Consider the following 25,637-nt stretch of genomic DNA (forward strand, 5'->3'; position numbering starts at 1 on the left):
AGTAGCCTAGTGTGTGGTGCGGGAATAATGACAAACGAACCTGAGCTTTGCGTTCACATTGACAATTGATAAATTATGACGATTTAAAATTGCAAGGCGATAATGGCTAAACAATAACAATCTGCTCACCTGAAAACCTTCTTAGCTGAAATTATTCGCGTAATTATACCAATACCCCACACCTGTGTTTATTGATTTAACATTTATTCTATCAGGGAGGCATACTGACACCCAGGTCTCTTTTACAGATGAGCTCTGTGGACTATTTTGTTTGGCGGAGGTAGGCATTTCTAGAGTTCTCTACTGGGCACATTTCCGGTATTCATGAATGCCCTCGCGAAGAAGCGCGGTTCTGCACCGGTAGAAGTGTAGCTAGCTAGTAGACAGCTTTAAGCGCGATTGATACCTTATTTCGTGTTTATGCACTATACTCATATGGTTTTCTAATCGGTTGTGATCTACTTGAATACCGTTTTGAGAACTCGCTTTTTATTTGAACTTAACGCTAAAATAAACTAGCTAACGTTAGCTACTATGTCGGGAGGCGTCGTGCGAGGCCCTGCAGGAAATAACGATTGTCGTATTTACGTCGGAAATCTACCCCCTGATATTCGCACCAAAGATGTCGAGGACGTGTTTTACAAATACGGAGCGATTCGCGACATCGACTTGAAAAATCGGAGAGGAGGACCTCCCTTTGCCTTTATCGAATTTGAAGATCCCAGGTAGCTAAAGGCTAGCTTGTTAGCAACTCGTGCACTGCTCTAACGTTACTATACTGTAACTTGAATATCTATGCTCATGCAACGTCGACTTAGTTTGCACAGTAACTAGCCATTTTCGTTTTAAGAATGTAACGTTAATTGGCTTGACCACTGGTTTCGTCTCTTTCTGCAGTGGCACATTGTGAAGTTGTCTTTGTTTGTGGCTAGCCAACTAAACGCCACGAGTTAAAGTAAATTGTTCAGTTTAGCCGGCTAATGAGTTACGCCACAGGGTGCTGTGTGGACGATTGTTTAACTAATATATCACTTTTATATCACTTTTTCAGGGATGCCGACGATGCAGTGTACGGACGAGACGGCTATGACTACGACGGTTATCGGCTGCGAGTTGAATTCCCTCGGAGCGGCAGGGGTGGGGGGAGAGGCGGCTTTGGTGGTGGTGGTGGGGGGGTTGGTGGCGCCCCGAGAGGCAGATACGGGCCGCCATCCAGACGCTCCGAGTACAGGGTCATTGTCTCAGGTGAGTTGTGTAACTAGGTTGGAGACTTACCGTTGCTGAGGTCTCATTTTCAAGTGATCGAAAAGGGTCGCCCCTGGTCAATGATGGCACAGAATCATCTGTCTGGAGACTTAATTTCAACACGCTCTGTCCAATACCTCAAGATAGGGTTGTCATATTCTAATGACATTTTCAGGGCTGATGTAGAACAGAGTAGATACAAATAAACTGTGATATTATGTAAATGAGGCAGTATTGAATACATAATTACAATAACTTAAGACTAATAGTTTTACGGTAGGGTTGTCATATGAACAAATCTTCTTGCTTTGTGAAAAACTGGTATGTAGCAATTTACTTTTGACTTTATGCAAATTAGCTACTTAATATGCTAATTCTTGTGTACAGAAGAAAATGACAGCATAGCATGTTAAACCCATTAATTTAAAGTACCAATCTTATGCAACGGTACCAAATGTAACTCACTAATTTGAGTGTCCCAGATTTACTTCTAGTCAGGGCATTCTGGAACATAGGAGGGGAAGGAAAGACGTACCTTTACTTCCGCCCAAGGACGTCGGATGACCGTAAAAACGCGCCCTCAGTACTTTCCCGTACTTGTTTGCGATACAATGTCACGTCGATCTTACTCTGGTAGAGTGAGGAATATGAACACCAATTTCACAGGTTTCATTAAAAATGCTGTCCCACAGCATAGCGCCACAGTCAAATAATATTACTAGAAAATATTCATGAAATCACAAGTGCAATATTGCAAAACACAGCTTAGCCTTTTGTTAATCCACCCGTTGTCTCCAGATTTTGAAATTATGCTTTACAGCGAAAGCAATACAAGCGTTTGTGTAGCATCAGGCAACTTGGTCACAAATCAGAAAAGCAATCAAATTAATCGTTTACCTTTGATCTTCGGATGTTTTCACTCACGAGACTCCCAGTTAGACAACAAATGTTCCTTTTGTTCCATAAAGATATTTTTTATGTCCAAATACCTCCGTTAGTTTGGTGCATTATGCCCAGGAATCCACCGGAAAGAGCAGTCACGACAACGCAGACACAAATTCCAAATGATATCTATAATGTCCACATAAACATCCACCATAATTTGCAAATAAATTAATTAAAATTTCTACAATGTGATTTTCTGGATTTTTTTTCCCCCTCATTTTGTCTGTCATAGTTGAAGTGTACTTATGATGAAAATTACAGGTGTGTCTCATCTTAAAGTGGGAGAACTTACACAATTGGTGGCTGACTAAATACTTTTTTGCCCCACTGTACGTCACTTGTTGCACTGCATGCCACCACGTTGACCTACTGTGCAAACGGTAACTTACCAGTCTTTAATATTTCAACAACCCTGTGCTGGTGGTCTTCTGTATTTCACTAACAAATGGACTCCCTGTGTTAACATAGCAGGTGTAAAGTAATCGCCTGAAACTAGGTCCCCTACATACTGGGCTGCATTCAGTATGACCAGTTGAAAAACTGGGAGGGGTTGGGGAACGCTGTGAACATGGCCACTGCCCTTTTTATATACTCTCCATACCCAGCAAACATAACTTAGTTCAAGAATGTATCAAACGTCGAAGTGAACTGAACGCACCTCGGGTCTTGGCGAGACGGAAAATAAACTGTTGGGCAGACCTCTTCTGCACTGTTCAACAAATCCAGTAAATGTGGAGGAGGAGATTGAGTATCGCTGAAACATCCGGTTTTTGGGTACTCTGCAGAGGCTGATTTGCTAGTTACTTTTTCACAGGACGGAAGTGGTGGTCTTTTGGTCCGCTAAATATTGATAGTTAATTCATATCCATGTCTTCTACATTAGTTCATTGTTTCTGGTGGGGTAGAACCAGCCTGGTTTAGTTATTCTCTGTGCAGATTCTGAATTCTACTGCTATGCCACAGATCTATTGAGCAAGTTTGTACCGTTGAGCAAAGTGTTGAAAGTTATCACTGAGTAAAACATATCTAATTTATATGCTCTTCTCTCCAAAGGGCTTCCCCAGAGTGGCAGCTGGCAGGACCTCAAGGATCACATGCGTGAGGCTGGGGATGTATGTTATGCTGACGTTTTCAGAGATGGAACTGGGGTTGTGGAGTTTGTGCGCAAAGAAGACATGACCTACGCCGTTCGAAAGCTGGATAACACCAAATTCCGATCACACGAGGTATGCTTTCAGGTTTGATTGGTGGTTCATGGATTTGATTGTAAGGATATGATTCTATTTTTGTTAAAGATAACTAAAGTGACTAATAACACTTGAATCTTTCCCCTCAACCTTTCCCCACTTTCAATCCAGTGACTACTTGTGCAGCCTTTCAAGAACTGAAGGCTTGTTTTGATGCAATGGAAGGAACCGTTTGAGGTGGAAATGCTTTTCGTTTCAACGTCCAGTTCTTTTTGTGTGTCTACCAGGGAGAGACCGCTTACGTTCGCGTGAAAGTAGATGGTCCCCGCAGTCCGAGCTATGGAAGATCACGTTCCAGGAGCCGCAGTCGAAGCAGGAGCCGCAGCGCAGCCAGTCGCAGCCGCAGCAACTCTCGCAGTGGTGGTACCCGTGGTGGCAGAGGATCTCCTCGCTACTCTCCACGCCATAGCCGCTCTCGCTCCCGTTCCTAAACTCTGTTGCCCTTTTGGTGGATCCCCTGTAAACAGTTCTCCTCTCCACTTGTTTTTACCCCATTTTGAGTTTTTCCAGAAGTCAACTATAGATTTGAATTTTTGTATTGAATCTCCTGATGTCCTAGTGGAAGGTCTTGGTATGTAGGTGTATCACCTTTCCTCCCTCCCCTGACCCTCCCTACTTTAGTCCTTTTGTTTTGATCCCTTTCAATTCGTTTTGATTTACCTATTGTCTGTCCTCAATTTTTGCAACACTTGAAACCCGGTTGTTCTTTTTAATGAGATCAATGTTTTTGTAAGTGTTGGAAAATTGAGATGTACTTTTTCATGGGATGGTGGGAGTTCATTGCTAAACTGTTTTACCCTTGTGTCTTCCTTTAGACATCTGAAGATAAGGATTAAAGAGTGATTTGGAATAAAAGTTGTGGAGCACATTTCATTTGTTTGATCAGGATAGGACATCTTAGGAGGAGTCAGGTCGAGGCAATGGTATGCTTTAGTATTGATTATTTGCATCTATCGATAAAATGGTTGCTACAAGATGCATGATTGTCTCTTGAATGTAGCACAATTTTCTATATCATATATACTTATTGTTTGGCAATCTTTTTTAAGCACTGATAAACAGTGCATGTATTTGGTTTTGTGCCCGGACAAATGTCTTTATGTGTACCTTTTCAACTTTAATGTTATATAGGAACCCTTTATCTTTTATAGATGCTGGTTTAATTAGACAGGGGCTCTGGGCTTGTTTCAGCTCAAACATTGAGAAAAAAAAAAAATCTAAACTGAATTTGATGCTTTTGGTGCTCAGACATTTTTTTTTTTTTTTAATTGATCATTAGTAGTGACATGTCATGAGTACACAATATAAGTGGGCTGGGCCCAAATCAGACATGATTCTAATGGTTTCCCTCTGATTTTTCTCCTGGTATTTCAAGGTTTTGATTGGAGGAGTGGCTCAGTGGATCCCAATCCTTGGAGCCGGATCAGAGGAGCGTTTAGGGAAGGGATAGGCAAGAATGGATGCTTGGAACGGGATCCATTTTCCAGGAATCAAATCAATTGAACTAATTAAGGAATCCTAGATGCAACTTTTTGAATGGCCCAGTTTATTTCAATTTTTGAGCGGTAAATATGCGCAGAGTCAAAGGATAAGGATTATTTACATTTTTGGAGTAAGAAAAGGAAACTGAGGACCAGGAAGTTGGATCAAAGGATGCAAGGAGTCTGGTAAATAAGGCATTAAAATGTGGGATGGTTGGGGATTATATTTAGTAAAATTAGTCTGTCTTTATTACTTAAATTTACTTTACTCTTTCAGTTTAGCATTTTCAATAAAATCCTGAAAAGACATACCTGGTTTTTAGTTTTTTTTCTTTTGAGTGAATGTTAAAGCTGATCTTCATGGTCCTATGATGTATTAAGAGAAGATAAATGCTTATTTGTAGACCTAATTGAAAACCCCAGTAAACCATCTACGCGGTTTCCCGGACACAGATTAATTTTAGTCCTAGACTAAACTATTTCAATGGAGATTCATAATTTACTGTATGTTTTAGTCCAGGACTAGGCTTAATCAAGAAATAACTGAATATAAACTCTGAAATAAGTGATTACAGCCTGTTAAGAATTGTATGCGGTAGTGAGGAAATGTAATTCCAAGCAGATGTTTATATACATCTCACATAGACAAAGTCCAGTAAAAACATGGATTATATTTTTATGAAATTATCAGTTTATATCTCTCATACATTCATTGATGCGGATATCAATAAACTAACACATCGAGCATAATAAATACTCCGTTAACAGCTGAGTTTGCCAGGAGGCCTTATCTACTTACCTCACCGTGTATTGTTAACGATGCATTGTGGGATGAAATAAGATGCTGGCAGAGAAGAGCTGCTAGAAAATGCTCAAAACACAAGAGGTGGCAGCTCAGCCAATGGCAGGGTAAGTTGTGTAGGGCGGGGGAGGTATTTTATGAGGGCAGTTTCCCCACATATTTGCTTTGAGTAAATCTTGTAAAATAATTTGTCGCAGCACGATCCATCAAGTAAGCAAAGCTTGATATCCACTAAGGGGAATTACCTGATTACGAAGGGGATAGTATCAGCATCTCCTAAATAAGGTGAGCGACAATGTTTAGTAGCCTGCACGCACTCACACTTGACTTGCATGGATGGTGGTGATTCAGGTTGTCTAATTGAAGCGAAGTTTCTCGTACAAGGTAGCCTACTTTCTATTGTGAATTTAAATCGAAATAATGAACTAATGCGCAATCACTCCCACCTGCAGGCTATTGGCACGAATCCGATCACCATTGGACCCGTTAAATCATCCATTTAAAGGAATGATATGTAGAAATTAAACTAATAGTTCATGTATCTGGATGTTTGAACTAGACTAGAATTGTGCACTTCAGGGGACAGATTCCTAATTGTATAAATGTAATGTCGCCATGTGGTTTTTAATTCTACCTGTATCGAGTTTCTTCCGCAACCTATTCGTATTGTACCTAACCAGCACAGGGTCGTAGTCACTCAACGTAATCTGGTGCCGAAATATAGACCAGCTATTATCCCAGTACAATCGGAAACACTGATAGAACCGCGTTGATTGCAACATTGTATCATATCTGCACTTGATTGGCCTATCCTTTGATTTTCATCGTAAACCGCACCGTACGGTGAAGACGGGGTAAACCAATCATAGCTGCACGTGTTACCTGTGAATTCCGGCTTTATCACCTCACTAAACCTGTCATTTTGTATCTGTAATTACGTTAGTTTAGACTTGTTTCTTTTTCTTGTCCTTGTTTGCAGGCATGACTGACAGGAAGGCAGTAATCAAGAATGCTGACATGTCTGAGGACATGCAGCAGGATGCAGTGGACTGTGCTACCCAGGCCATGGAGAAGTACAATATAGAAAAGGACATTGCAGCCTACATAAAGAAGGTGAGATCTGAATACTGTGTTGTCAGGCCTATGTATTCCAATTAGAGTGAAGTCTTCCATGGTGCAAGCTGTTTAAATACCATGACCATGCTGCAAGATGTGCATGCCATGAGGTCATTTTCTTCCTCATGCAGTCATTGATTACTAAAGCCCTGCTTTTTAAATCCCTATAGGAATTTGACAAGAAGTATAACCCTACATGGCATTGCATTGTTGGAAGGAACTTCGGCAGCTACGTCACTCATGAGACAAAGCATTTCATCTACTTCTACTTAGGGCAGGTGGCCATCCTCCTCTTCAAGTCTGGCTGAGTTCTCTTTGAGGCCTGGAGTGCCTCTCTTCTCAACATGGACTGTAATGCACTGGTGGCTGATGTCACAACTTCCCACACACTTCAAATATTAAAATTAAAACATACCATGATACACAACTGGCTGTGCGCAACTGCATGGACTAAGATGTACCATATTTAATGTGTATATGTTACAGTAAAAATATGACTTTTCACTAGTTTCCATAAAATGCAACTGGAAGAGATTTTTGTTAATGCTACATTTTGTTAAAATTAATTTGTAAATGCTTTAACAGTGGCCTTTGATTGTATAATAAAGGAAAGCTAGAGATTGTAGTTGTGCATCTGCTTTCCCCCAGAGCTGTTTTGTTTTTAGTGACTTCTGTCCTGTCATTTTAAATGTGTTTAGTTGCTCAAGATGTTGAGGTACTACAGCAGTTTGTAATACCTGTATATTGCCAGAGGTACAAGTGAGCCTAGCGCAGTGTATTTGGTCATGTCGTCCCAGATTTGCAACTGCTGTTATCGATCCCATTATCTCACAATCTTATTTAATGAGTTGGACTGACATTTTTCTATTGCTATTTGTATTCCAAGCTAGTAGAGTTCCTATGCTAACTTGTTTAGATGCTTGGCGGTTCCATTTGCAGAGGGTTGACACCATCCACACTTGAACCTATTCTGGCTGTGCAACAAAGGACTGAATGTTGGTGTTCAGGTCCTTTTGTAGACTTTCAAATTGTAAGAAAATATTAATCATTAGTGGTTACATTTTTTTTTTTTACTGTATTTGCTATGTTTGTTTCTGTTTATAGTTTAATGCAAATTGCTGTATGATTTTCACAGACGTACCTCTTATTGTTCTCAGTTCATGGGCACCTGAACTCAATTGCACTTCACTAAAGGGATATTTCGGCAATGAGGCCCTAGATCTACTGTCCCAGAGTCCGATTCACTTGATACCATTGTCTGTCCAGTGTGGAGGTAGTTGGTAGTTTCGTGAGCTAACGCCAACTAGCGTTGGTGTAATGACTTGAAGTTGCTAGTAGATAACCATAGACTTCCAGTCATCGCGTTAACGGATCAAAGTTATAATTGACTCCCGGCAAGTAGCTAAAGGGCCTCGTTACCAAAATGCTGAAGTGTCCCTTTTAAAGGTGTCCAGTAAACTTGGAAACTTTAATATAGTCAATGTATAATCAAGCCAATGATTAAACGTTTCATTGTATCCTGATCACGTTTAATAGTTTTGTGATTTTACTTAATCATGTCTTTGACAATGCAGTCAAATGTGTAGCTATTGTTTCAAAACCATGGACAGTTACATTGGGTGGAGCCCACCACATATTATTTGGGCAATTGGCCATTAAGATTTCAGTAAGGTTGTTCCTGTTTGGAGGTGTAGCAATGTAGGGACAGATCCGGACAGATATTGGCTGGCAAATTAATTAACCTCGGAGGCAGCATGTTATATACAGTATGTGCTGCTTGGGATCTTTTCAGTACTCCAGTGCAAACACTACGCGACAACCTGAGTGTAGTGTAGTTTATTTCAGCAACTGAGCAGTAATATTGATCAGGGGAAATATTGATGCAACCAATTAGCAGTGTGTTACCCTTCCTAGTTCCAAAGACATTCGTTCTGCATAGAGGTCAATTGGAGGCAAGACTACAGAAGACGAAGTGAAGGACAAGTGACTGATAAATGATTCGTGGGTACAGACCACAAATACTACCCTAGCCTTCACAGGGAAACATACACTGACTGAATCAATGTTCTCGGTTTTTATAGTAGAATTATAGACACGCATGTGGTTATTATAAAAATGATGTGCCTTTTGATTCTCAGCGTGGTAACCATTCTCCACTCCAGTGGCACATCCTGTTCACTGCACCTCTCAATGTGTGGCCCGTTACCTGATAGCCAGGTGAGGGAAGCATTCAGTAAGGATCTGTCCTTCCACTGCTAATCTATCCAAGGCTTGAATGACAAAAGAGCTAGATGATGGATGAGATACAGTACATTGAAGTGGGTTGCACCAGACTCAATAGCCTGTGGTTGTACAGTTCTGGAATGCCATGTACTTTAGATCAGGGTTTCCCAAACTCAGTCCTGGGGCCCCCACCCACCTGGGTGCATGTTTTTGCCCCAGCACTACACAGCTGATTCAAATAAATAAATTGTAAATATTCAAGGAACAGTCCTGAAAAGCAGACAGGCGATAGAGCCAGTTATTCATCACGTGTTAAGCTCAGTCGAATCATAGTGCCATATGCAATATGCAGTACCAGTCAAAAGTTTGGACCCTCATTCAATGGTTTTTCTTTATTTTTTACTTTTTTCTACATTGTAGAATAATAGTGAAGACATCAAAACTACTATATGGAATCATGTAGTAACCAAAAAAGTGTTCAACAAATCAAAATATATTTTATATTTGAGATTCTTCAAAGTAGCCACCCTTTGCCTTGATGAAAGCTTGGCACACTCTTGGCATTCTCTCAACCAGCTTCATCAGGTAGCCACCTGGAATGCATTTCAATTAACATGTGTGCCTTGCTAAAAGTTAATTGCATTTGAGCTAATCAGTTGTGTTGTGACAAGGTAGGGCTGGTATACAGAAGATATCCCTATTTGGCAAAAGACCAAGTCCATATTATGGCAAGAACAGTTCAAATAAGCAAAAGGAAACAAAAGTCCATCATTACTTTAAGACATGAAGGTCAATCAATCAGGAAAATTCCAAGTTTCTTGAAGTGCAGTTGCAAAAACCATCAAGCGCTATGATGAAACTGGCTCTCATGAGGACCACCACAGGAAAGTAAGACCCAGAGTTACATCTGCTTCAGAGGATACCTTTATTAGAGTTACCAGCCTCAGAAATTGCAGCCCAAATAAATGTTTCACAGAGTTCAGGAAACAGACACATCTCAACGTCAATAGTTCGGAGACTGTGTGAATCAGACCTTTATGGTTGAATTGCTACAAAGACACCACTACTAAAGGATACCAATAAGAAGAAGAGACTTGCTTGGGCCAAGAAACACAAGCAATGGAAATATTTCCTTTGGTCTGATGAGTCCAAATTTGAGATTTTTGGTTCCAACCGCCGTGTCTTTGTAAGATGCAGAGTAGGTGAACGGATGATCTCCGCATGTGTGGTTCCCACCGTGTCAGTTATTTATTTGTAATTCAGGGCACACTTAACCAGCATGGCTACCACAGCATCCTGCATCGATACGCCATCCCATCTGGTTTGCGCTTAGTGGGACTATAATTTGTTTTTCAACAGGACAATGACCCAACACACCTCTGGGCTGTGTAAGGGCTATTTGACCAAGAAGGAGAGTGATGGAGTGCTGTATCAGATGACCTGACCTCCACAATCACCAAACCTCAACCCAATTGAGATGGTTTGGGTTCTCAGCATATGTGGGAACTCCTTCAAGACTATTGGAAAAGCATTCCAGGTGAAGCTGGTTGAGAGAATGCCAAGAGTGTGCAAAGCTGCCATCAAGGCAAAGGATGGCTACTTTGAAGAATTTAAAATAGAAAATATATTTAGATTTGTTTACCACTTTACCACCTTTTTTGGGTAATACATGACTCCATATGGGTTATTTCATAGTTTTGATGTCTTCACTATTATTCTACAATGTAGAAAATAGTTTAAAAAATAAAGAAAAACCCTTGAATCAATAGGTGTGTCCAAACTTTTGACTGGTACTGTATATCTATGCAATTTCTATCCTGTTGCCTCTTCACTTCACCTCTACCTATATTTAGATATCGATCTCAGCTACCTCGTACCCCTGCACATCAACTCGGTACTGGTACCCCATTTACAGTATATAGCCAAGTACACGTTACTCATATTATACATTTTTCAATATGTTTTTATTTATTTGTATCTCTGCATTATTGGGAAGGGCCCGTAAGTAAGCATTTCACTGTAGGTCTACCCCTTTATGAAGCGTGACAAATACAATTTCATTTGATGCCACGTGATATGGGTCAGATATACGTGAAATTGTTCTCATACACATTATATACGTGAAAAGGCTGTTAAAAAATGTATACATGCTAACGCCCTTGGTCCCAGGCTGCTTGTTATGTACTGGACGCTATGCTTCCTTCCGATGTCCGATCTTCCGATGTCCGATCACTGAAGGCTAACTTCTTAAACCTGAGGTCAAGTGCAGCTGTTTTGTCTACTGATACTACATTCTCATCTACTGCTCATATACATATATAATACTGGCTAAAATAATGATGTAGTAATAAGTGCTTACTGTACCTCTCTCCACTGATCTCCACAGTGACCTGCTCAAAGGGTTCCAGGACTCTGCACACCTCCTCCACCAGCTCCCATTCCTCTTGGGTCAGAGCATCAACAGGTGCATTGACAATGGCCAGGGTAGAGATGATGGCATCCTTTGACTCAAGAAACCGCTTCAACATATAAAATGTTGAATTCCAAGTTGTAGTGCAGTCTTGTTTAGGCCTCAGCTCAGGCATCCCCATCTGGCATTGTGTAGACTTTAGTTTTTCAGCACCTACTGTGCTCCTGTGGAAGTATTCCACAGCTGCTTTCACTTTGTCCACAGTGGGCTTCATCACCTTCAGAGCATCTCTTACAATCAGGTTGATTGTGTGGGCATGGATGATGGGTCCATTTTAACATTTTCATGGCTTTGGTTATGTTAGCCGCATTGTCGCTAACAAAACAGACCACTTTTCCATCTACTTGCCATTCTCTGGCCACTCTCAACAGTTCCTCTGCCAAGTTCTCTAAGGTGTGTCTGTCGCTGAACTCAAAGTAGTCCAGAAGACAGTTAGACATCGAAAAATCTTCAATGAAGTGACATGTAACCGACATGTAAGAAGTGGTTACCCTTGATGTCCAGCAGTCAGTGGTAAGGCAAACTGCAGTAGCTTTTTGGACTCTTTCCTGCACTGAAGCCTGTGTGTGGAATAAGTGATTTTGAAAGGGTTTTCCTGCATGGAATTGTGTACATTGGATTTAGACAATTGCTATTATTTCTAAAACCTCTGTCCTCCACGATCGAAAATGGCTGGAAATCGGTGGCAATCATTTTAGCCAATTCAATATCAATTTGACCTTGTTTTGCTACAGACATAGACTTTGGCATAAACTGGTCCATAGAAGACTGAGTTGCTGTGGGTCGCGGAGTAGGCCTACTTGACTGAGTGGATACATCTCCACATGTGGAGGTGCTGGCTCCACCACTATCACTAGCAGGCCCGCTAGTTTCTCGAAGCTCCGCTACAGCTAGCTTCACAGTTGGGTGCACAGTTCGCATATGATTACGACTCATTTTCCAGCTGTTGTTTTCACAGCTGTCCTTCCTCTCTGTCCTCGGCTGCTAAGTGTGTGACTGTGAGTGTGTTTGCTCGGCCCTCCCTCCCACATCTTTGGTTCATTGGTTGACACTGCGTGTCTGATTGACAGGAACAACAGGTGAGGCTGTTAGTCTGAGCAGACAGTCAGAACGAATGTGTGTGCGCTTGTGCATTTAGGCCTATATTATTTTATATATTGTTTTGTTCTTTGAATTAGTTAATTATATTCATTTAAATCTTTTGATTATTCATATCTTAATTTTAAAATATTTTTTATAAATAGATTCGCCTCTTCTGATATGAGAGCGTGCTCCCAACGTTCACCTACAAGAGCCGGCTCTTAGAGCCAACTCGTTCGCGAACGACCCATCACTAATCGAGGCACTCAGTTATTGTTCGATTGAACATTAGAATGTGCATATCAAGTGACCTAAGCGACTGAGCGCTGTATGATCGTCGGTGCCAGATGAGCCGGTTCCGGTATCTCAGAAACGGCTGGCCTTGGCTTTTGACGCATAATTGTGTCTAGACTCTACGGATAATGGTGCGACAAACAAAAAACATCCAGTCAGCGGCAGTCCTGTAGGCGAAAACAGCTTGTGGATGAGAATGGCAAGAGTTGCGCAAGCTAACAGGCAGGCCACAAACAGGCATATAACGGCACAGTTCAACAGTGGTGTGCAGAACGCACAACTCGTCGGTCCTTGTCACGAATGGGCTATTGCAGCCGACGACCTCACCGGGTTCCACTCCTATTAACTAAAAACAAGAAGAAACGGCGATCGTCACAGGCGGCCAGTGGCACCTTCATTTGGGAGGACAGGCTGGTTTGAACGGAATAAATGGAATGGTATCAAACACATCAAGCACATGGTTTCCATTCATTCCATTCCAACCATTATCGAACCATTCCAACCAGACATCTTCCCCTCAGCAGCCTCTTGTGGCGATCACCAGTACTGGACAATTGATGAATGGAAACACATTGCCTGGTCTGACGAATCCCGTTTTCTGTTGTGTCATGCTGATGGCAGAGTCAGGATTTGTTATAAGGAGCATGAGTCCATTGCCCCATCCTGCTTGCTGTCAATGGTACATGCTGGTGGCGGTGATGTAATGGTGTGGGGAATGTTTTCCTGGCACACGTTAGGTCCTTTGATACCAATTGAGCAACGTTTCCATGCACCGAGGATTTCAGGCTGTTATGAGGCAAAGGGGGATCCAACCCAGTACTTGATGGGTGTACCTAATAAATTGGGTGTACTGAGTGTACATGGCAACATTTGATTAAAAATGGCATCTCTTTTAACACACTCTTTCTCCCTCATAGGCACGTGCATGTGCACACACAGACCTGACGCACACAGAGTAAGACTTTGATGTTTGTAAATGTGTTCCTCCAGGACTGGCCTATCTCAGAGGATGCTAATGTTCTTCCTCCTATCTTGCGCTCCAGTGACATGAGGATGTTGAACATTTGGGAAGAATCAGCATTTTATTAATCTCTCACCAGGCAGCAGGCTTGTACACTGGGTATACAAAACATTGAGAATTACCTGTTCTGTGGCCTCCAAGTGGCGCAGTGGTCTAGCTATGCCAGTAGAGATTTTGGGTTCGAGTCCAGGCTCTGTCCCAGCCGGCCGCACAATTGGCCCAGGGCCGTCCGGGTTAGGGTAAGGTTTGTCCGGCAGGGATGTCCTTGACGCCTGTGGCGGGCCGGGCGCAGTGCATGCTGACACGGTCGCCAGGTGTACGGTGTTTGGTGAGGCTGGCTTCCGGGTTAAGTGGGCATTATGTCAAGAAACAAAACTGATAGAGACATACCCCAAGCGACTTACAGCTGTAATCGCAGCAAAAGGTGGCGCTACAAAGTATTAACTTAAGGGGGCTGAATAATTTTGCACGCCCAATTTTTCAGTTTTTGATTTGTTAAAAAAGTTTGAAATATCCAATAAATGTCGTTCCACTTCATGATTGTGTCCCACTTGTTGTTGATTCTTCACAAAAAAAATACAGTTTATATCTTTATGTTTGAAGCCTGAAATGTGGCAAAAGGTCGCAAAGTTCAAGGGGGCCGAATACTTTCGCAAGGCACTGTAAGAGTTGGAGCGTACCCTTGTCTATCCGTAAATAAATAAAAAACTTGAAAATGTTGCCAGCTGCTTTGCTAAGGAATTTGAAATTATTTAAACTTTTACTTTTGATACTTAAGTACATTTTAGCAATTGCATTTACTTTTGATACTTAAGTATATTTAAAACCAAATACTTTTAGACTTATACTCAAGTAGTATTTTACTGGGTGCCTTTCACTTAAGTCATTTTCTATTAAGGTATCTTTACTTTTACTCAAGTATGACAATTGAGTACTTTTTCCACCACTGTCCCTTATTGATGTCACTTGTTAAATCCACTGCAATCACTGTAGATGAAGGGGAGGAGACAGGTTAAAGAAGGATTTTTAAACCTTGAGATATGGGTTGTGTAATGTGTATGCTTGCCATTCGGAGGGTGAATGGGCAAGACAAAAGATTAAAGTGCCTTTGAACGGGGTACGGTGCCAGGCACACCGGTTTGTGTCTAGAACTCCAACGCTGCTGGGTTTTTCATGCTTAACAGTCTCCCGTGTGTATCAACAAGTGTCCACCACCCAATGGACATCCATCAATATTAGGAAGGTATATGCTGTGCAGGTAGGATAGTCTACAGTACACAATGAGATTATGGATAAGAGCAGTGGCGATGTTAGCATGTAAATCTTGGTGGGGCAAAGCCACTACACAACACAACACTAAACAATACATGAATTGCAGTTTAATGGTGACAAATGGTACCCACAAACTGTTAGGGCCTACATAAAGCTGTCCCAACAACAGAGCTTTCTTTTCAACACAATGCAGTGAATTGTTACCACTGCTACACCTGGCTATCAGCAGAGCCTTGTCTGGTGGCAAAAAGTTGATTCAGCCTCATTTACTGCCTTTAAAAAACACATCGCTGATATGGCTGACCTGTTTCAACAAATGCGGTTTCTACATTTGAGATGTACAAACTATGGCATAAGGGGTTGACGAGCGGATAAGAGGAAATCCATCATTCCGATTAAGACATTAACGAGCAAGCTAGGACAGATGTAGTCAATATAACTATTTGTTCAGCACTTTTGAAATGTACAACGACAGAATTCAGAACATGGGTGGTTCTTACAGTATTCTCCCTGTACACCAAGTCAGAACCGCAGGATAAATAAAGGTGGCATATAGCAGACAATGAAAGCTATTACAATATTCAATGATTACATTTCTCTAAAACAGACTATAGGCTACATGTGCACCACCAAGTCAGAACAGTAGGCTAAATTATGAGGGCAAAATGGACCAAATGATTAGGGTGAGGCACATGGGCTGCTAACAGCTTACTACACAACATACACTTAGTATTACTTTCTTAGCTACAGTATACAAATCTCCCTGGCATAAAACATAATTTATGCAGCAGCTTACAATAAATCTTTGGACTCACCTGGTTGTGCTGTGCTCACTTGAACAGGAAGGTCGCAAGACTAAGGCTTGGCTAATTTTGTCATGAAACTTTGTCATTCACCTCTAGCATTCTCTGGATTTATGGTGCTTTCAACACAACTGGGAACTCTGAAAAAAACAAGGTAGAATCATGACGTCTGCGATCTTCAGCTCGGAACTCTAGAAAGAGTTCCAAGTTGGATGACCGTTCAAAACATATTTTCCAAGTCGGAGCTATTTTTTTCAGAGTTCCCAGTTGTCTTGAACTCACTGAAGTCTGAGATTTCCTCAGTTCCTACTTTTCAGTTGTTTTGAACATGGCAGAAGTCATGCTGGATTGACAGCATGGCCAATCTATTCAACCTTTTCTGGCCCATGGTGTTGAATGTTTATAATTTTAATCTTGGAAAAGAGACCCTTAAACCAAGACTTGAACCACACACCCGCTCATCTGAATAGCAGGATAGTGATTTATTTGTAATGCTTGCAGTTAGCCACTGATTTCTTCCAAACCACTTATTGTTTAATTTGCGATTTCCAACTTGTTGTGTAATGTTTATGGCCAATGGCTGATGAGCATTGATACATTTATCAATAATTAATTTTAATATTGAAAAGGATTTGCCAGTAGATTGTCAACGTGATTCATGATGGTGACTGCTTGTCTAGGTTGCTAAGGTTTTGAAAGTATGATGTTGATGCGATCAGTCCAATCAAAGCTACGGTAACTATAATGTGGCCAATGACCTTGAGCCTTCTTGGATGGGCACTTCTAATGTAACTCAATGGCAGCACCCAAGGGGCTTGGATTTTTGAGCTCTCCCCATAGATTTGCGTTGACGTAGTGTCCCCATGAGTGACAGAACACTGAGCCAATCACGGCGCAACTAGAGAACATTAACCAACCCCTACGCTCTGTATTTTCCGCTGGCTGCCCCAACATCACAGAAAGCACTGAGCTGGGCCGAAACACTTGCATTTTGGAGCTGTCTTATTCAAGAAAGCAAAAAAGATAACATGTTTGTATGCAGATTTGTATTTATTTTTTACAATGTTTGCAAACTGATATGTGACACGTATTAATGCCAAGACAACATGCAAAACAGGCTCTGCCCCACCTGCCCTGAATGACTGGTCGCCACTGCTCAGTTTACTCAACTCAACTAGCTAGCTTAAAAGCTCAAATTATTCATAAGGGAAGGACCAAATGTCCATCCAGGCTCAACTGTCCTGTGCACGTTCCCTGTCTTAACCAGTTAGCCACACATTTATGTTGATCATGATCCTTTTGATACTTATATTATTATATTACATCAAATAATTATGTCTCGACTCTAGAAACGTCATACACTAAATAGCCACTAGATGGTGGTAGAAGAAAATAAATCATAGGCTCTGCAGGAAAAGATGAGTCTTTATCATGGACCGGGAGAGTGGGAGTGAGACTGATCTGTTTCAGCTGTCACTCATGGGTGCTGTATGATGCTTAGCTTATATTTTACAATGAAAACCCTCTGCTCCAGCTCTGTTCACCATGCTGATTTGGGAGGACACAACGTTCTGTATACATCCGGCCCTTCTTTGGACACTGTGTTAACAACCCTCCAGGCAAGCTTCAATGCCATACAACTCTCCTTCCGTGGCCTCCAATTGCTCTTAAATACAAGTAAAACTAAATGCATGCTCTTCAACCGATCGCTACCTGCACCTACCCGCCTGTCCAACATCACTACTCTGGACGGCTCTGACTTAGAATACGTGGACAACTACAAATACTTAGGTGTCTGGTTGGACTGTAAACTCTCCTTCCAGACCCATATCAAACATCTCCAATCCAAAGTTAAATCTAGAATTGGCTTCCTATTTCGCAACAAAGCATCCTTCACTCATGCTGCCAAACATACCCTTGTAAAATTGACCATCCTACCAATCCTCGACTTTGGCGATGTCATTTACAAAATAGCCTCCAATACCCTACTCAACAAATTGGATGCAGTCTATCACAGTGCTATCCGTTTTGTCACCAAAGCCCCATATACTACCCACCATTGCGACCTGTACGCTCTCGTTGGCTGGCCCTCGCTTCATACTCGTCGCCAAACCCACTGGCTCCATGTCATCTACAAGACCCTGCTAGGTAAAGTCCCCCTTATCTCAGCTCGCTGGTCACCATAGCATCTCCCACCTGTAGCACACGCTCCAGCAGGTATATCTCTCTAGTCACCCCCAAAACCAATTCTTTCTTTGGCCGCCTCTCCTTCCAGTTCTCTGCTGCCAATGACTGGAACGAACTACAAAAATCTCTTAAATTGGAAACACTTATCTCCCTCACTAGCTTTAAGCACCAACTGTCAGAGCATCTTACAGATTACTGCACCTGTACATAGCCCACCTATAATTTAGCCCAAACAACTACCTCTTTCCCAACTGTATTTAATTTATTTATTTATTTTGCTCCTTTGCACCCCATTATTTTTATTTCTACTTTGCACATTCTTCCATTGCAAATCTACCATTCCAGTGTTTTACTTGCTATATTGTATTTACTTTGCCACCATGGCCTTTTTTGCCTTTACCTCCCTTCTCACCTCATTTGCTCACATTGTATATAGACTTGTTTTTTTTTTTTGTTGTTTTTTTTTACTGTATTATTGACTGTATGTTTGTTTTACTCCATGTGTAACTCTGTGTCGTTGTATGTGTCGAACTGCTTTGCTTTATCTTGGCCAGGTCGCAATTGTAAATGAGAACTTGTTCTCAACTTGCTTACCTGGTTAAATAAAGGTGAAATAAAATAAATAAATAAAATATGGAGAATGTATCCTTCCTGTATCAGATTTGTCATTTTTTTGCACAACCCCCGAAATGATGTGCACATGACTGAGGTATATTCTATAGAATATTTATTATAATCATACACTGGGTGTATTGTGTGATTAATGGTGTTGCTATGGGTCACTAACCTCAGTATTGCCATCAGTAAGTTATTAACGAGAAATACGAGGTGTGGTGTCTGTGTGTGTGATATATACGGCAGCCAAGCAGAAATAGATTCATGGAAATAATACCACTACCTCAAACAAATGATCAGAGGAAATGGCACTGCATCTAAAATGGTCTGTAAATGTAATAATCACAGTCATTTTTGTCATGGAGAGAGTGCAAGGACTGCGTGTAATAGCAGGGATATGTGTGAAATGCTGGATAGAGTTCTGAATTCAGAGTGATAGTATGTGTGAAATGCCCCTAATATCTGGGTGTGAAATGGGAAATACAGGATGTTTACTGTACAGCAGGCTACTGGGTCTAAAATGCTGACTGTAAAAATGCTGCATGTACATTAATTCACTTGTTATTACCTGTGTGTGTGTGTGTGTGTTATAAGCTGTCAGTGTAGATCACTGGTCTATAGTGCTCCTGACAGAGTGTGTTTGCATCATTAGGGCTCTATTTAGAGGGGGAGAGATCTGATGTACAGTCACCTCACAGTCACCTGATTTGGTGCATCATCCGTAAACACCATGTATTCTGTCCAAACTGATCTGTAGAAGCTCAGTGATTGACGTGTCCTCCTCTTTTCTCCTTCTTCCAGGTTCTCAGCTGATGAGGCCAGGGACCTGATTCAGAGGTACCTAACGGAGCACCCTGTCCCCAACAATGAGAACATTGGCCCAGAGATGCAGGATGAGACTGATAAAGAACAAAGTCAACCTGTGAGTTCCCTTCCCCCTGTTGCTTGATCTTTAAGATGGTGTTCATATGGAAAAGTCATGAAATAGTTGAGAAAATAATTAAATACTTATGTGAGATATACTCATGACATCTGCACATTTGTAATTTTCCCTGCTTCACCGATGTTGGGATTCTGGTTATTGCAGCTATGTTTACACCTCAGAAGTCAGCATTGTGTCAGTTGAGCTCTGCAGAATCACTGCATTTTCAACTTAACTATGTTTCTACCAGCTTGAATGGGAGGAACAGCGATAATCATATCTTGTGAAATATAGTTGACCCTCCATCTCTGTAACCGTCCGGGGTCGTGCTGTGTTCTAGTAGCCCTTTCCTGCAGTCAAATGACCTAGTGGCCTCATGGATGGAATGTTTTTCATAATTAATATTGTGGTAATTATTTTTCTTTTTTGCATAAAATCCAGTGTTTCTATGTCAAACATTTATTTTTAAATATTACAGTCTACTGTGATGTACAGTATATAAAACGTAATATTGGGATGCAAACTCAACATTTAATACATTTCAACTCTATATCTGGCATCTTCTTTTATAGCCCATAACCATGTGTGTGAGGTGTATACTTTTGTTTCAAAGTATATTTGTTTAAGACTACCAAAAAACACTCTGTGTGACCCTGATTTAGCTGCAGTAAAAGGTTAAGAACCGCGTGCTTCGCTCTGTGACCATGCATGGTCCTGTGGTAGAACAGCTTTGTGTCCGTCTGCAACAAAGACAACCATAACCTGCTCTTCAACATGTGTGGTTTCAAATGCTGCATCCTGCCCAAGTGTCACACCAGCTACGAGGAGTTCACCCACAAGGACAGAGTCTGGAACCTGCAGAACTAGGGCAGAGGGGAAACGGAGGGATGAAGGGATGGAGAGAGAAGGGCTGGAGAAAGAGGGATGTCACATGGTTAAAACTTTGGCCCTGTCCTGCGTCTCCATGGCAATACAGTTAGACAGTGATGTGCTAAATAATCATAGCAGCCGTCACCAGAAACAGTCAGACTTTCATCACTGTGGCTGACGGGAACTGATATGCTGCTACACTGTTGTCCGTTGTACTAACTTGTTGTGAATCACTGGGTGCTTGATAACAACAGAAGTCATTCATTTACATTTTTTAGGAAACTATCCCTTTAACTGTATAATAAATGCGGTGAGAACACTGTGCTTACTGTTTGTGTATGTGTGTGTGTGTGTGTGTGTGTGTGTGTGTGTGTGTGTGTGTGTGTGTGTGTGTGTGTGTCAGTGTGTTTCCGTGTGTGCTTAGGTGACCAAGGAGCGTACTGCCCAGTGTTTCCTGCGTGTGGATGATGAGTCCATGCAGCGGCTCCACAGCAGAGTCAGACAAATCCTCATGGCCTCAGGATCCACCACCTTTACCAACATAAACAACAGCTCTTTTACAAAACAGCACTCTTCCTTTCTTTAATGTGGTTGCATCAAACAGATTGGTTTAATTCCAACAAATGTGTCTCTAACTTTGAAACGGTTGCTTGGAGCTATCAGCTAGTGTGACACCATCCCTGAAAGACAGGACTCTCAGTAACATGCACGTCTCCCGTTTCCCTCTGGGCCTGACAAGCTATGCAGGACGTGTTAGAAGGGACTGTAACAAAATTGAAAGTAATGCAGATCTTCTTTTCCACACACACACACACTTATTTCCAGATGATTACCAGACACATTTCAGTCTCTACAAAACATAAATAGTTTAGATGGGTATCAAACCAGGGCTACCTGACAAACAGTATCTTTGTGTGTTATTTAGTGGTTTTATTGACGTAATGGCAGTAATGCCAAATTCAAAGGTTTCATCAAATTATTTTCACATATTTGTTTCTTATACCCCCTGAATCAAATAGCTTAAATGTAATACTATCTTAACACAATTATAGGTTAAGGTAGTAGATAAAGAAAACATACAAAAATGGGTGTTTTGAATAAAAAAGTGATGGGAAATTATTTTTTACCCAAATGGTCCCCAGAGGAAGAAAGCCATGCTTGCTGCTCCCAAGCACAAAAAGAGTTTGAGAAATTCTGAAAGAAACCATGTTTCATTACTGTGAAAAATGTCAAAGAAGACAGAGGCCAGTAATGGACCTAAACTCAAACACTCATAAAAACATTTGTCTATATCAAAAAATGTCCTTCAGGCCATAAAAATACTTTCATATAAGTTATAGAAATAAACATTTTAGAGATTTAAAAAAAAAACACATAAACGACACTGAGCATTAAGAAGATTGATTTGGGGGGTAAGGCCCTTTGACAGACTAGTGTCCTGTCCAGGAGATGTACTTGCACATCAAGCTGCTTCACGCTACAGAAACAGAATATGGACTCGTCCCTATGGGCCGTTCTAGCTCTACTTACTTACGCCTGGGCCATGTTATGGTGAAAGCCTATACAGACCGATTTGTATATAAATGTAATATTGGGATGTAAACAAACTTAAATAAATTTAATCTCAATATGACATGATATACAGTAGGTGTCTTCTTCAATTTGAATAACTATGTGTGTGAAGTGTATACTTTTATACCATTAAGATATGTTTGACTACCAAAAAACACCCTGTGAGACTTTTCGGCATGACCTGGCACATTTTAAAAATCTGTGGGTGGCAAGCCAACCCAATGAAATCACTTTTAAAAGCTCTCTGAAATTTTGTAAGTAAACATTTTTTCAGACCCATTGTCTTTTCTATATTGTCCATAAAGGATATATATTTATTTTTTTACAACCCCCCCCAACCAGTGATTCATTTCCTCATCCTCGTTGTGCACTATGGGGGCTCTGAAAAAACATGAACAAAGCCTCCAAAAACACCCAGATACATCATTTTAAAAACAGAAAATCTCCCAGTATAGTGATGCAGGTCTTTACACGTTATACACATGAAATTGTCATTCCGAACTTAATGCTACGTTATATTCCATTTTTTAGCGAGTCCTGTGATGCCTCTCCTTCCATTCTACAGGTTACTGTTAAAATACAGGAAACACTTGAGTAAATGAGAGATACTAAGTATAAAGCAGGTGCTTGCACACAAGAAGTTCGAGACACTTGTAGAATCTATGCCAAGGCGCATTGAAGCTGATCTGGCTCGTGGTGGCCCAACGCCCTATTAAGACACGTTATGTTGGGGATTCTTTTATTTTGGGAGTTACCTGTAGCAGTAGGCGACACTGAGAATGGAACAGCTGGATAGGGGAAACGGCTCGAGTCGCACAAAATGTGGCGCATGCGATGGTCTCAGATACGCAGTGAATGGCAATATCGCGACCGTTGGGGAATGCTTTTCCTTTGACCCTAGGGATCGTCTACCAGCAGAAGCCTCCACAATGGGGGCCACTGCGTCATCACCCCTGAACTGAATGCTTTCCTGTTGGCTGAATACAACGGCAAAACCAGCCATATCCTTCAGAACATTCTGTATGTTGATGAAGAGCATCGATTGGAGCTGGAAAGGGGTGATTACCTTCACCCTTCCAGCTGGGAGTGAATGTTAGGTGACACATGATTAGGGCTGTGGCGGTCACAACATTTCGTCAGCTGGTGATTATCAAGCAAATAACTGCAATCAAATAACTGTCGGTCTCACGGTAATTGAACGTTAATTAACAAACACGTTTAGAATTTCCTGGCTTCCACAGCCTACAAGCCACTGATGCAAACCTTTGGAATATTTTTGAAAAGTCTAATAAATCCATGTAATATAGCCTACACCGTCACAATAAATCCATTATTTATTTATTATTTAGGTCTAAAGAATCATGATATGAAGAAAATGTAGTGTATTTATGATACGTGCCTCCTAGCGGAGGGAGGTGCAGGAATCAGGTGCAGGAATCAGGAGCAGGAGAGCAAGGAAATCACAGTGGCAAAATAGTTCATTGAGCAGTCCCAACTCAACTACAACATGGGACTGAAACACGCCTAAACGAGGTTGCCACACACACAGGGACTATAGCGCTACACACGGAGGAGAAACCTCTACTCCTAAACTCAATACCAAACTGCACAACTGCTGTGAGAAAAGAAACCCCGTGGTGCAGACACGCACCCCTAACACAGCAACCAATCCCGCACAAAGACTAGCAGGCAGCAGAGGTTAATAAACCCACAGAAATCAACTAATAGGACACAGGTGTAAACAAACAGAAACAACCGAAAAGGGAAAATGGATCGGTGGCAGCTAGTAGGCTGGCGACGATGACCGCCGAGCACCGCTCGGTGGAAGTCGTGACAATTTCAGAAGAACAGAAAAGAATACTCTGAGCTCTCCTTATGTTAGGTCCTGATTTGGCTATGCCAAATGGCTGTGGGCTACAGTAGTTCATTTAGCAGACAAGATTTGCTTAGAATTATGTGGCATTATTTTATTGTATGAAGAATACTATTGAACAAATCTGAATAAAATAGAAAGGGTATTTTCTCCAAACGATTTGAGGGAGTGCTCACATGCGGCTATTTCGTGTTGAGAAGTTAACAAATTAGGTACTCCTATATTAATTTAGAGTTATTAATGTAACTTTAGTTGTTCTACTAACGTTGAGCTATAAGTTAGAATTTTTAATACATTGTAAGGCTGCATAACACGACTCTAATGATGATTTGAAAAAAGTAGCTTGAAAGGCATGAGCTCTGGTTTGTTTTTTTGCGCAGGCTGTACACACTTCTTCAGTCTCTCATTCACAATTTGACAAGCACTTGAGAATGCCTCGAACTTCCCGGCGGTATCCCCTTTGTGTGGCCGTAATACACTCTAAACAAATCCATGCCTTTTGCGGCCACTGGCCCGCTGCTCCCTTCTCGTGCTCTGAATAACCTCTCACTCACATGGCTCTCCATCACGTGGTCTGGTCTTTCTCACAGGCTACAAGTGAAGACAGACACTTTGGGAACACAACTGCTTGTGTCCTTATCCAATTCAGAGCTGCGTGTTGAAGATTTTGGAAGAACTGTCCACATTTTCTTTTCATCAGCCAACAAGATGAGTAGGCCTAACAAACAGCAAAGGCACTAGCCTATGTCAATCTACTCTCCCCCCATAGTACAAAAGTTTACCTATTCTGTGAAAGAAAGAAATATTCCAAACATACTCTGGGACGGTTGTGGGATGCGATAGATCCCAAATGAATACAACCACTAGCATCAACAAAATCAGCAGATCAGAACATTTAACTTAAAATGTGATAAACTATTAGGTTACTTCACATTATAAGTGCAGCAATGCGCACATGTCAGTAGGCTATAAGCTCAAATGTTCCATTAACGGGAAAACATCATTATCAAAAGTGACCACAAATGTGATTATGCATTTTTATGGTGAAAATTATCTTCCCTAAACTTGAAACTCACGCGATGCTTATGTGTGCCAGTTAGGCTCTACACCCCTTGTAAAGCAGATGAATGTGCTTAATTTTAAGAAGTTATTTGGCCACTTTAGTTGTGATACAAACCTTATCAAAACATATAGGCCTACGGGCTAGGCTACATGAGGTGTGTGACTATCATTCAAACAAGTCGCAAAAAAAGGCATTGTTTCTTGCCTTACGCTGGGCATCATTCACAAGTGACAATATATCATTCACAAGTGATAGGCTAATATTGTCACACATCAGACTTCTTGAATTAGTCTTGTCTTTACATATACTAAATAATATGTCTGAAATTTGTTTTGATTTAGAATGGACCATTGTCATGCACCTGTCATGAAACAGGGGCAGGGGGAAAATACATGTCATCTATGCCCTTAAATAGCGAATGGAGGACACTTTTCCTGTGGTGTATTTTCATGCCAGTTAGGTAGGCTATACTCCTGTTGTAAAGGTAAGCAATGTGCTTAATATTAGGAAGTTGAGAAATAAATATAGTAGGCCTA

The 25,637-nt window shown here is 41.2% G+C and overlaps 2 protein-coding genes across 5 annotated transcripts; both read left to right on the forward strand.

Annotated features, from left to right (window-relative positions):
- Nucleotides 1–302: 302 nt before the first annotated feature.
- Nucleotides 303–5,227, forward strand: LOC115136749 (serine/arginine-rich splicing factor 1B). 2 transcript variants are annotated; one of them, XR_003864689.2, is made up of 5 exons: nt 303–725; nt 1,052–1,245; nt 3,244–3,416; nt 3,665–4,360; nt 4,813–5,227. XR_003864689.2 is itself a non-coding variant. In XM_029672497.2 (4 exons), the coding sequence occupies exons 1-4, from the start codon at nt 535–537 to the stop codon at nt 3,866–3,868; spliced, it is 762 nt and encodes a 253-aa protein (XP_029528357.2). In that variant the 5' UTR covers nt 303–534; the 3' UTR covers nt 3,869–5,227. The 2 variants fall into 2 exon arrangements, 1 of the variants encoding a protein (XP_029528357.2); XM_029672497.2 differs by having other exon boundaries at nt 3,665–5,227.
- dynll2a (dynein, light chain, LC8-type 2a) lies at nt 5,017–8,359 on the forward strand. 3 transcript variants are annotated; one of them, XM_029672501.2, is made up of 3 exons: nt 5,017–5,104; nt 6,700–6,833; nt 7,007–8,359. In XM_029672501.2, the coding sequence occupies exons 2-3, from the start codon at nt 6,702–6,704 to the stop codon at nt 7,142–7,144; spliced, it is 270 nt and encodes an 89-aa protein (XP_029528361.1). In that variant the 5' UTR covers nt 5,017–5,104; nt 6,700–6,701; the 3' UTR covers nt 7,145–8,359. The 3 variants fall into 3 exon arrangements, with proteins under 3 accessions (XP_029528361.1, XP_029528359.1, XP_029528358.1); XM_029672499.2 differs by lacking the exon at nt 5,017–5,104 and adding an exon at nt 5,830–6,005; XM_029672498.2 differs by lacking the exon at nt 5,017–5,104 and adding an exon at nt 6,037–6,104.
- The last annotated feature ends 17,278 nt before the right edge of the window (nt 8,360–25,637 follow it).

Source organism: Oncorhynchus nerka, linkage group LG11 (genome assembly GCF_034236695.1).
Source record: "Oncorhynchus nerka isolate Pitt River linkage group LG11, Oner_Uvic_2.0, whole genome shotgun sequence".
Classification (NCBI taxonomy): domain Eukaryota; kingdom Metazoa; phylum Chordata; class Actinopteri; order Salmoniformes; family Salmonidae; genus Oncorhynchus; species Oncorhynchus nerka.

What these genes read in the sequence shown, in the direction of transcription:
- dynll2a (XM_029672498.2), top strand. Translation starts at nt 6,053, where the DNA reads ATGGATGGTGGTGATTCAGGTTGTCTAATTGAAGCGAAGTTTCTCGTA. An exon ending in AGCGAAGTTTCTCGTACAAG is followed by an intron (nt 6,105 to 6,699) that starts GTAGCCTACTTT and finishes CCTTGTTTGCAG; the next exon opens with GCATGACTGACAGGAAGGCA. An exon ending in TTGCAGCCTACATAAAGAAG is followed by an intron (nt 6,834 to 7,006) that starts GTGAGATCTGAA and finishes AAATCCCTATAG; the next exon opens with GAATTTGACAAGAAGTATAA.
- LOC115136749 (XM_029672497.2), top strand. Translation starts at nt 535, where the DNA reads ATGTCGGGAGGCGTCGTGCGAGGCCCTGCAGGAAATAACGATTGTCGT. An exon ending in GTACAGGGTCATTGTCTCAG is followed by an intron (nt 1,246 to 3,243) that starts GTGAGTTGTGTA and finishes TTCTCTCCAAAG; the next exon opens with GGCTTCCCCAGAGTGGCAGC. An exon ending in CCAAATTCCGATCACACGAG is followed by an intron (nt 3,417 to 3,664) that starts GTATGCTTTCAG and finishes TGTGTCTACCAG; the next exon opens with GGAGAGACCGCTTACGTTCG.